The 12,192-nt window shown below is 53.3% G+C and overlaps 1 protein-coding gene across 1 annotated transcript; it reads left to right on the top strand.

Moving 5' to 3' along the window:
• The first annotated feature begins 4,525 nt into the window (after positions 1–4,525).
• On the top strand, positions 4,526–10,398 carry LOC128099551 (homeobox protein Hox-A7-like). Its single transcript, XM_052721509.1, is given in 5 exon segments — positions 4,526–4,724; positions 4,727–4,900; positions 5,902–5,930; positions 5,932–6,261; positions 10,141–10,398. Coding segments are annotated over 5 exon segments (990 nt in total).
• Positions 10,399–12,192: the final 1,794 nt, after the last annotated feature.

Here is a 12,192-nt window from a genome sequence, read left to right as displayed (position 1 = left end):
CCGGGGGACAGGGCCCTCGCTCCGCCCAGGGGAGTGGGCCGCTGGTTGGGTCACCGGCGCTGCCGAAGTTCACCCGGGCCAGAGCAGCTGCGGTCTGCAGTACCAAGAGCAATCCAGGAGATGGCAGTGTGGCTCCACGCAAGAAGCACTCCCGCCGCCATCTCCCGCCGCCGCGACCTAGAAGCTCCTAAAATGTCGACTTGAAGCGCGCCTTTCTAGAACGGGATCCGCGTGAACCAGCGGTCGTATATTTTCCCCTGCTGCTCATGCCAACCTGAAAGCCTCCGGTGGACACAAGCATGAGCCGGGGCTTGCCTGACCGTCGGCACTCGCTCCTCCCAGGCCCCATTCCAATGCCGCGGTCGTTGCGTGGCAGCAACCGTGCGCGGACGGTGCGGGGCTGCGGCTCAGGGAGCCGGTTCCATTCGGGGTCACAGTGCTCATCCCAGCAGTGATCTAGGGGCAGCGAGGCACGCAGGAACGGTCATTCACGACGGACGGACAAGGGAACGAACACCTACAGCCCCAGGACCAGATGACCCCACAAAGAACGCGCCCGGTGGACCGGGTTCCGCCGATCCTCGAGGCCCCGAAACCTGCGCCCTGGTTCAGGACCGGGTACCAGGCCTAGCGAGCCAGCACCAGAAAGAGAGAGAGAGAGAGCCCAGACGTCAGGACTCGGCCGGTTTGAATACCTGACTTTAAAATTAGGCGGCTGAAATTTGGTTAGTTATAAATCATACATACTTGGTGACTGTCTAGCGTAGATGTGCTGCGAATTTGGCCACTCTGGGATAACTCAGGGCACAGACTGGGAACTGTTAGGTTATTCGAAAATAAATGATATGTTTAAATAAGTAGAATACCACCCTCGCTCCAGGATTGGCGTTCACGCGGTTGAAGTCACTCTTGCTTCTCTGGCAAAGCTATTTCTTTGGCATTGAAATGCCAAGGCTACTCTGGTGTCTCTGGCTGTGGAGGCTAGAAAAGCAAAAATCCCCGACCCACTCCCAGCCTACTTTTAATGCTAGACGGGGGACATACTCCGGAGCAAACCCGGCCAGAGTGCGGGAATCAGCTCCCGGTGCAGGATGCTTTCAGAAAGAAAACACAAGAGCAACAGAACCAGCCCTTCGAAGCGCCACGAATAAAGGCTGTGCTGTGCATTTATTTGGGTCGTAATAGTCTCGGCCAAGCCCACAAAATGTTTATGACTCGCATCTCCGTGCTGAACACGCTGTAAAACTAGGGACTCGATTTTGGCTGACATCTCTCCTGGGTCTCCGTCTCTCTCTCTCTCTCCCTCCTACTCCCTTTTAGAACTCTTCCTATATACACGTGGGCATTACAGACACATATTTATATCATCATTATATTTCCGTATGTAACACACGCTACTCCACAGCCTCTGCTTGTAGGAAGGGTTTTTATAGCTTCCTCGAGAGTCACCCGTGCTCGCCTATCCTAATTCTCAGAAAGCTTTCTTTATGTAACTGCAAATAAAGCAGCGAAATCGCTGACCAGTGGACTCAGTCGAAGGCTCTATTTTTCTAACAATGGAAGTCACAGGTTGGCGGCACCTCTTCTCTCCGCCATCACAGAGGCCCCAGGTAGGTGTGGGCCTCTAGGGGCTCTGAGGCCTGGTGAACTGCCTCGGCCGGTAGCTCCCTTGCCCTTGGCCGATTGGCGGCTGGCGAGCAGGCTGCTCTCTGGTTTTCGCTGCTTGGGAGGCAAGACCCGGCTAGGAACGGAGCTTATTTTTTTTTCCCTCCGCTTCGGGGAGGAATTGGTATCTACGCCCAAGCTAGAAGCTTCTCACCAGGTGGGGGACAGGAGCTGAAGCCCGCAGCCCCTGCGGGGCAGGAGGACAGAAACATTTAAGGACCCCAAACTCGGAATCATTCGACTCTCTAGAAGGCACCTTTCGCCGCCAAGGGCTGGGTTTACCTTTAAATCTAGATTTAAACACCGAGGACTATTTGGCGACAGGGAACAAGTTCTGACAGTACATTTGAAAGCTAACTCCGGGAAAGCGTTGAGAAATATTCAGATAGCTCCGCAGATTAAAAACCGGCGTATAAGGCTTCTTCTCCAGGGCCTGGGCTAAATTTTATGGGAATACTATCATGCATAAGAGATGCATTTCTGTCAAATAAACAGGGAACCAATGGCCAAAGAAGACAGAATTAAATAGGGCCTTATTGAGAGTTGGACTTTTTTTTTTTTAATTGTGTGAAGTCTAGCCAGGGAAGAGAGACCCAGAAATGAAGGGAAAGGTTTTCGGTGACCCCAGGACCTGCTCAGATGGAAGACTTGGGCCCAGAAGTGCCAAGGCCTTTTGAAAGCAGCAGAATTTGGACCATATTTGGCCGTGGCAAACAGGGAAAGAGCCTCTTGCCGGGGACTCCTTGGTCGTGCCCGAGCCAAATCCAGACCACCTTCCTAGGCGTGTGAGTGTGGTTTTTTCCTGTGCTACCTCAAATCGCTCCTCACTCTGGCTGTCAGGTCTCCTTCTAAAGGAGAAGTTCCACTTTAAACATCGTCGCTTTGGACTGCTCCAGTCGCCCGAGTCTAGACAGACCGCCGGGGCCTGCCTAGTCTTTCACTTTGCGCCTGGCTGCGTGTCAGCCCAGCAACAATTTATTGGTCTAAAGCCGCCTAATTTCTCCTCTTTGATCTCCTGGCCTTCTTTTTGTTTGCTTCGTCTTCCTTTATCTTTTTTAGAATTTTATTTCTCTGTTAGAAGACTCTGTTATTTGGATTTTTTTCTCTCCTGTTTTACCCCCTCTGTTTCCCATCCTGATCCACCATAAAGGGGATCCGGATATTGCCGCCCCAGGGTCCCTCCGGGGAGATAGCCTAGCTCCCACCTGCCCTCCTCCCCGCCAAAGCCCGAACCCTTTGCTAGGTAGGCGCTGGGGCTCCGTTGCAGCGGGATTTGAACCATCCTTCCTCTTTTGTGCTCCCAAGACCCCCCGAGAGGATGCGGTGAACGGTGGTGGGGGGCAGCCTGGACCCACTGAAAGTGATGAGAAAGTGCTTTGTACACCAGGAACCAAACTCTATAATTTAGAGGAGAATTTCCGGGGCAATTCCATTGTGAAGTCGGGTTTATGGTGTGCAATCGAGCTGAGCAGTAAAAGGTGGCCAGTCTTCCAGCTTCGGCCTGGGCAGTTTATGAGGCGATTAGAGAAAGGGTTCACCCAAATATCCTCCAGAGAGCGTTGGGCAGCAGGGCCTCCATCTGACCTATCACTGCACGGGGGTGCAAAGTCCCGCAAGGTAGGGTCCCAGGGTGAGTAACTATTTGGGAGGAAGAGAATGAGACTGTTTGCGTTTGTGAACCAGTGCCTAGAAAGGCGAAGCTGCGAGATTTGGGTGGCCTTGTAAGGGTTCCCCTATTTGCTTCTATAGTCTCCTAAAAAACTGGGGTTCCACGGTGGGCTACAGCCCCAGTCCCCTGAGAACCCCCTCTTTTCACTCTAAATTAGCTCCAAAAGTCTACTGTTCTCCGGCCCACAAGGCGGAGGTGCAGGGGTAGCTTGGCTGGGAGCTGCCAGAAACCTCCCAGTATGAAGGATGCATTTAGAAAATTGTGGACTCGAGTTTCCAAGCTGCGGGAGGATGACCCAGTTTCCCCGTGATCCAGGGGTAACACCAGGGGTTGTGGGAAGGACAAAGGGGGGTGTTGAGCCACCTATGGGGTTGCTGCGGGCCAGCCAGGTGCCCAGGAGCGAATGCAGAGAGACTGCAGGGCGGCGGTGTCCGGGGAGGAGAAAGGGAATCCCATGTTAATAAATCTGTTGGCAAATGAGGCTCATTAATAGATAAATATTTCACTGCTTCCTTTAGGGCGGATAAACAGTGCTCCGCCGAGCCGATTAAAGAAAGGAAGCTGGGAGACATTGACTTTATTCGAACCACATGGTTCCAGTTTGTGGCAGCATTCGCGCTGCTCAGCTAGAGCAGACGCCGCGCCTGCGGAGTTTGTGCTGGAGCATCACATCTGGCCTTAAACGTTCTCCTGCTTAGAGACAGAGAGGTGGGCAAAGAGCAGAAACCATCTATGGGCCGACAGGTTGCAGAGACCCCGCAGGGGCTTGAGTCTGCAGAGAGGACACGGACAGGGGGAATCTACACACTGGATCTGGGGTTCAGGAATAGGTATGAGGTTGGGGGAGGGGAGGCGAACCCTGCCGGACTTCCGCAGGCTGGGGCACCGGGATGGGGCTCTGACTGCGTCGGGCGCCCGGGGGCCGGCGGGGTGCAGGCCGCTGCGTGGGCCGCGTATTTGAGCCTCTTCCCGTTCCATTCTAGGCGGCCGCCGGCCCGTGGCGCGAGACCACCTGTGAGGGCTGCTGAGATTGGCGGAGGCGGTCATGTGGGCGGTCACGTGCCGCGGCGAGCTCCGTCCAAAAGAAAATGGGGTTTGGTGTAAATCTGGGGGTGTAATGTTATCATATATCACGCTACCTCGTAAAACCGACACTGAAAGCTGCCGGACAACAAATCACAGGTCAAAATTATGAGTTCTTCGTATTATGTGAACGCGCTTTTTAGCAAATATACGGCGGGGGCTTCTCTCTTCCAAAATGCCGAGCCGACTTCTTGCTCCTTTGCACCCAACTCGCAGAGAAGCGGCTACGGGCCGGGCGCCGGCGCCTTCGCCTCCACCGTGCCGGGCTTATACAATGTCAACAGCCCCCTCTATCAGAGCCCCTTCGCGTCGGCTATGGCCTGGGCGCCGACGCCTACAACCTGCCCTGCGCCTCCTACGACCAAAACATCCCCGGGCTCTGCAGTGACCTCGCCAAAGGCGCCTGCGACAAGGCGGACGAGGGCGTGCTGCACGGCCCGGCCGAGGCCAGTTTCCGCATCTACCCCTGGATGCGCAGTTCAGGTAGGCGCCCCGACCCGCCGGGTCGGCGTGCGGGCGGAGCGGGGGGGGGTGCGGGCGCGGGGCGCGGGGGGCCGAGAGAGCCCAGCCTGGCGGCTTCAGCCGGCGGCCCCGCAAGTCCCGGTGGCGCTGCCTTTCTGGTTTTAATTAGAGCTGAGGCGCCATTGCGTGGAGGGACCCGTAGCATTGTATGTAAATGAGGCTCATAAAACTTTTTATGGCCCAATTAATGGGTTCGATCCTCGTAAATTTATTTAACTCCATTTGCCTTGGAATTTTTACAGTAAGTTTCTCCGCTATTCTCATTCTCATATTCTTTCTCTCCCCCTTCTCCCCCTTCTTCCTCTCCCTCTCTTTTTCTCTCCCTCAGCCTCTCCTCTCTCTCCCTTCTTTCCTGTTCTTCATTCCTTTCTTGACTCCAACTTCCCCCCCCACCACCACCCTCCTTTTCTTTCGGCCTGGCTTTCTTTCTCAAAGGCAAGGAGAGCTAGGACCTCCGGGATCCCACACCCACCCCTGTACCCAGAGGCCATTTCCAGACCCTAGCTGGATCGAATGGGACAGAGGGTGGGATTGCTACAGGAAGGTCTTGTGCGTGAGGCTGCGAGGAGGAGGGTTGTTCCCTTTCTCGCAGGACTGGGGAGCGGCTAGGTTTGCCTCTGAATGGCAAAAGTGCCGAGTCTCCCACTTGCCACACTCTATATTTACAATTTCCCTTTGTCAAGGGGAAGCAGGACATTGTAGAAACGTAGCCGGCTGGAAAGGCCGGTTGGTAAAGTTGGAATTCTGCTCTAAGACTCTTCACAGACGGGCTGGCCCCGGGGTCTTCCGCTCACACTTGTCCTACCCCAGCTCAATTGGGGGGTGATGGGGCTTGAGCCTGGGTTTGGGCAGGATGGAAGGTACAGGCTCTTGGACAGCCAGCGGGCCTGACTAAAACACTCTTCTGTCCACATCCCAGTCTGCTTGTCTGTTTGTCTATATGTCCAAATTTCTGCTCTCAGGACCCGATAGGAAGCGGGGACGCCAGACCCTACACACGCTACCAGACGCTGGAGCTGGAGAAGGAATTCCACTTCAACCGCTACCTGACGCGGCGCCGCCGCATCGAGATCGCCCACGCGCTCTGCCTCACCGAGCGCCAGATCAAGATCTGGTTCCAGAATCGGCGCATGAAGTGGAAGAAAGAGCATAAAGATGAGAGCCAGGCTCCTCCTGCGGCCCCCGAAGACGCCGCCGTGCCCTCCAGAGTCTCCACGGCAGCTGCTGACAAGGCCGAGGAGGAGGACGAGGAGGAGGAGGAGGAGGAGAAGAGGAAGAAGAGGAATAAAGGGCCAGGCACAGGGCCCTGGCTGCACAGGACAGTCGGAAAAGCGTCTTTAAGAGACTCACTGATTTTAGTTACAAAAATGGAGGGAATAAAGTGTTTAAAAAGAGAGAAAGAGAGAAAGAAAAAGAAGGAATCAGTCCCCACCCCTCATCCCACCCACTCCATCACCCGCTTTAGCTCCCAGGGAGATTAGGTCACCTTGGGGACCCTCTCTGCCTCTGAGGACCCCAGTAGATACCCACAACCCTGGGCCAGTATTGTGCTCTGGCACAGCCAAAATACTACCTAGCACAGGCCTCCTTGAGAGGCACCCCCAAACTACCTATGGGCCCAGCCCCGGTGGGCCACCACTCCTAAGAAGTCCTCTCCACGTCCTAACAGTGGCAGACACCCAGCACCTGCCCCTCCCCGCCTCCTCCCTGCAAAAACATGATCAGTACTACCTACTAGGCTTAAACTACCTATTTTGTGCTGGCTAGCTTTCCTGAGTGTGTACCCACTCCTCCCAGGCCAGGCCTTGGCGCTTCAAGCTCACAGTCTTTGGAGTCTCCCCAGGCTTCACTGACGAGGCAATGAGGTTCAGGGACCAGGGCATTGGCTTCTATTTAAATTGAAAAAATAATATATTTATTCCAAAAAACATACCAAATGCTGCAGCCTAGAATCCCTCTTTCTCTGGCTTTGGCACCTCAAGTTCAGGGCCATTACCCCTACTTCTGGAGGGGAGCATTCCTGAGCTGGCTGCAGACCTCTGGAATAGCTTCAGCTTTGAGGGACTCAGGAGAAGTCCCCAGCCTCACTCTGCCCCCCCCCCCCACTTGCTTCTGTGTCCTACTGTTCAGCCATGTCGAATATGTATACTCTGACTTTTCCTACCAAGGGCAAATACTGTATATTTGAACCAGATTTTTTGTTGTTGTTGTCATTTCTATAATCTTGGAGCTCATTCGTAAAGGAATGTCTTGACTTGGGAAAGCTGTTTTAAATGGGGTGACTTTGTAGCATGATGTGTTGTGGTTGAACTAATTCTGTTGTGGGTGGGAGAGGTCCAATACCCACCCGGGTGCCCATTATCTCCCGTGTTGTCCCATGTCCCCCGTAGACCCAGCCTGGGTTCGGGGAAGGCATGCTTACCAGCCCAGTTACCTATGTTTTATGTATCAATAAAGATGCTTGGTGACAAAGAAATGTGGACTGTGTTATCCAGAGGGTCTGGGGTGAGGGGAGGTGAGGGCCATAGCTGAAGGGCAAGCCTTGTAGGTCAAAGGACCAAGGGGAAGCCACCATAGAGAGACTGTCCTTGAGTCTAAGTTTTAGATATTCATGTATATATGTGTCCTGTCTCTTTTCCCATGTTTGTGTGGAGATTTGTGTGAGTTAAGCGTGCTTCTATTTTTTTTGTTTGTGGTTGCTTATAGTTTTCATAATTGTGTACATTTCCACATCCGTAATGCGTGTATATCTGTGTTGTGTGTCAACATTTTCCATGTCTATAATTGGATGTGTGGGTTTCTGTGTCCAGCTGCACGTTTTTCTGTGTCTATGCGTCCATTTTTCTGCGTCTACAATTGTATCCGTGTCTTCCTCTTTGTAGATGTTTTTGTCTGGCCTATTGTGTGCACCAATTACCTAGATCCATTGAAAACAGCTATTAGTTAATACAGTATATTTTATCTGTGGCCTCCCAAGCTTCCACAAATTCCAAGAACGAATTCCAAATTCAACCTTTCCTCTAAAGGTGTAGACTGAGCTCTCAAAGGGTATTACCTACCCTCCGACTGATTCCGGATTCCGCATGCGCCCCTGAGTCCAGCCCTAGAGTAGGAAATAGGATTCAGGGTCCTTGCCGCAGCACCCCCACTTAGCCTTCAGTAGAGGCGAGGATGCCCCAGGGCCCAACACTGCAGCGGAGGGGTTCTGGGACTGCCATGGGCCTCCAGACCCGGCTGCGCAAACCTAGGCAAGTCCTGATGCAGAAGAGGGACTGTGGTTGGGGAAGGGGGCGAGCAGCGAGGGACCAGGGACGAGGGGCGGTGGAAGTAGCTTAGAGCATCCCGAGTTTGGCCCGCGAAGATCTCCATTCTTATCTCCTGGCTGGGTTGAACCAGCTTCTTAGGATTCTTTTAATAAAATCGAACCTAAAAGGGTCTGTAAAACCTGCAGCCCCAAGTCGGGACAGCCTCGGTGGTAAGATGGCGCCGGTGTGAGAGCTGCCTCCTCTTAGTGATGGGGAAAGGGTCATAAATCCGTTGTTGTTTATGAAAATTTACAACTTTGCAATACAACTTTATGAGTTTGTTCGGCCCTTCCATTGGCCGCTGTCGGTCATGTGGATAGGAACCGTGAACATGAACTTTTTTATAATTTCCCTTGCGAGAATAGAGCCGCATTCTTTTGCTCCGCTCCGTCCTGCGTGCTTCGGAGCTCTGCCTTCCCAGCCTGCTTGGGCTCCGCTTTGTCCGGCGATGGCGAGCGAAGGGAAGGCACTGCCAGGCCCAGGCCGGCCGCTGGCGCTGGAGGTGGGGCGCGTCCAGTTCCTGGAGCAGCAGCCGCCGCCGCTTTGCAACTCACAACCTGGCTAATTTCCTGCGTCCTCTGGCACCAGGAAGGAGGACAATTCGTCTCCTGGGCTGCCGAAGCGACAGCTGTCAGACAGGCAGGAGCTTCTGGGAGCCGCGGTCTGAAGGTGAGGACATGTGGGAAGGAGACAGGGCAAAGGTGGGTGAGGTGCCACAGTGGTGGGAGAGGGCACCCAGAACGACTTTGAAAAAGGGCATTTCTCACCGTCAACGGTACTGTCCCTTCACACCCCAGCCCCAATACACACCGCAGCCCAAACACGTCACTCATTCTCACCCACGACCGCCACCACCTACATCACTCCCTCTCCTCCCTCAAGGCAGATCAGCCTTCCTTCTGTGGCACAGTGCCCTTCCCCAGTGACCCCGAGGAAGCCCAAGGGGGAGTCATCTGGCATTCTCCGGTTCCCTATCAGCCTCTGGGGTTTGGGATTATTTCATTCATGACCCAATTGATTCAATTGACTCCCCCAATAACCAGAGATAGTTCCCGATGTGGGAATGTGGGCAGGGAAGAGAGCAAAGCGAGGTAGCCCACGGGTGTTTTGTTAGCTTCAGCACACTGTTCTCTCCTGTGGGGCTAGTCTCAGAGAGAAGGCAGGATGGGGTAAACAAGCAAACACAAAAGCAGAACTTACTAATTCAGAGTTCTCCGATGATTGCGTGCTTCATTTGCCCGTTTTTTCCGACCAGAGTGGTGTCTGGAGCCCTGGGAAAGGGGCTAGGTGCTTGTGTGGAATTCTGTGTTGGAGGAGAGAGAATCGAATTAATTGGGTGCTACTGGAGGATGTTTCGGTACAGAGGACTGTCGCGTTGGCGCGTGTGGAAGGACTATATCTAAGGTTTCTGAAGGAAGGTTGCAAAACGGAGTCTGAGAAATAACAGGGTGGCAGCCCCAACCCACCTAAGGACAGTGATAGGCTGGTGTCCACGGTCCCCTACCTCTGGAGCCACCAGGGAGAGGACTACAGCTAGCCGCGAGGCGGCACTGAGTGTTGCTGGCCTGGCCAGTAGCTTTGCATTGCGCGGTGGTACCAGCCGTGGTGGCTGAGCCTGAAAGCGCAGCTGACCAGGTCAGATTTGGCCCCCGCTTCCCCCGCGAGAGACAGAACCACTCGAGAATCAGTCGCGAGGTTCTGGGCTATAGTTCTTTTTGTTTATTTTGTTTTTTTTGGTTGTTATTGTTGTTGTTGTTGTTTTCCTATCTCAAGAGAGTGTCTCGGCATAGATCAGATAATTAAGATGGGCACGTTGATATTTGGGATGTTCGCTGGACAACGCTGTGGGGTGCGCCCCGGGGCAGGGGCAGATAAAGCGCCGCTTTTGCCTCCCAGGGCCGCTGGCTGCCTGGCTGTGGCTGCCTGGGGCGGATTATTTATTGCGACCGTGCTGGGAGCTCGCTGCTGCCACGCTGTGGCCGTCCCCGGGACCGGCGCCAGCAGCGACCCGCCTCTTCGAGCCTGGCGCGACTGCTGTACCGGCCCCTCAGAGATCCCCCAGAAGCAGGGGAAGGGGGGCACAAAGGGGGACGTGAGGGGCAGTCTCCCGGGGTCTGTTTGGCTGTGAAACCTCCCTGCTTCGGCTACCCATGACAGAAAGCTCAGCCGCCGGAATAGACTCGGGTCCTTCCCTCGCCCCCAACCCAGCACCATGGAGACTGGTTGTACAGGCCGCCCGGCCGGTCATGGCTGCTTCTGTCCAAACTACGCGTCCCAAAGGCGCCCTGGGGGCGCACGCCAGTTGCCAGTTGGGGAACGCGCGCTGGCTTTGAGATTCTGACATCGGAGAGACCAGTTGTAGTTCTGAGGCCTGCTGGCCTGGCTGGCCCTGAGAATTGGCTATGGCATGGAAGGCGGCTCTTGGAGAGGGCCTGGGACTGGCAGAGGCCACACCTGTGTGCTTTGGGTTCTGGGCTGGAGACTTGGCTGGATGGAGATGGACCTTCGGGGTCCTCCCACACACCTGCAGGGCCGGCTCCAGGCTGGCCGAAGTGGAGAGGCTCAATGGGCAGCCCAGGGCAAGGGCAAACTGCCATCCTACCCCCCTCTGAAGAGAAGATGAGAGGTAAGTTTTCTGTGTGGCTTTGACCTGACAGAGTCCTGGGGCGGTCACTCTCATCACCTTAGGAGAGGCTCTGTTGAGGGAGAGTTCTTGTTCCCCATTCAGTGGAGCAGTCAGGACTGACCCTCCTCTCTCTCTCTCTCTCTCTCTCCCTCTCTCTCTCTCTCTCTCTTTCCATATATATGTGTATATATGGAAGAATAAACAGATCGACTGTCAACTTAAATGAGCACTAGCCTTGTCTTACACGTAAAGATTTCAATTTAATATTTTTTCCATCTTAATGTTTACAAAAGCTGGAAATACATTTTCTGGCTCCTAGCTGAGAGATCAAATTCTCTTATTGGTTGAGACAATTAAATGTAGAATCCAGGGCAAAACATAACAATAATAGTGGTGAACTATTACCAGCTCCAGCTCTGGGCAGGACATGGAAGGATAAAAGAGAAATGATAAATGTAAACAATTAACACCTGCAAAATGGCTGTTTTCACTTCGAATCATATTGGTTGAAATAATTATCTGATTTTTTTTTGTTTAAGAACCAATAACTCAAACTTATTTTCTTCAAACAGCTTTTTAAGAAAAAAAATCCCCCATTTTTTCTCCCAGGTTTTCATTTTTCATGTATCGCATCTTCTCTGTGAGACACGCTAAATTTTATCCTCTCCTGGATAACTCTTGGTTTTATGGAAAGAAAAAAAACTTTCTTGGGTTGGAGAGATAAAGACTTAGGGCACACAGTTCTGGCACAGCCTTCCTTCAATGTGCCTTCATAGGTTCTCTGGAGGCAAGTCCTTTTCCAATTTTTCCCTTTTAGGGGGAAGAAGGCCAGGGGGAAAAAAACAGAAAAGCAAAGAAGAAATTAAGAATGTCGTTACCAGAATTCCTGCAGGACCATTACCAATTGTCACCCTCGGCCCAAAGCCTAACCTCATCAGTCCGCTTGGGCCAGGGTTTTACAGATCTTGCGAACAACCTCCTGAATTCCAACCAAACCTTGTAAACAGTCTCTCCGCCGCCCACAGAATTGGGGATTTTAAAGCTGATTCAAAAGCTCTTATAAGCCCTACAAACACAAATGCCATCGAACCGACATCGCGTTTTACAAAATGAGACTGATCCCTGTGCCAGCAAGTCCAAGACAGGCTTTCCATGTCCAATCTGGAGGTCACCAGGCCTGGGCCGGTGGTCAAGGCAATTCAGGATTCTGGAGCTGGTGACAAGATGGCAGGACTGTTCTAGTTTTGGAGCTCCTGCAGCAGTAGGGGTATTTTGGGGGTGGGGAGGCAGGGGACAAGTGGGTATACCCCCCACGACAGTGC

This window comes from Peromyscus californicus, unplaced genomic scaffold, assembly GCF_007827085.1.
Source record: "Peromyscus californicus insignis strain IS unplaced genomic scaffold, ASM782708v3 Scaffold_6__1_contigs__length_162567912, whole genome shotgun sequence".
Taxonomy (NCBI): Eukaryota; Metazoa; Chordata; class Mammalia; order Rodentia; family Cricetidae; genus Peromyscus; species Peromyscus californicus.
Note: the sequence above shows the minus strand (reverse complement) of the source record. Positions and strands in the feature narration are given on the sequence as shown.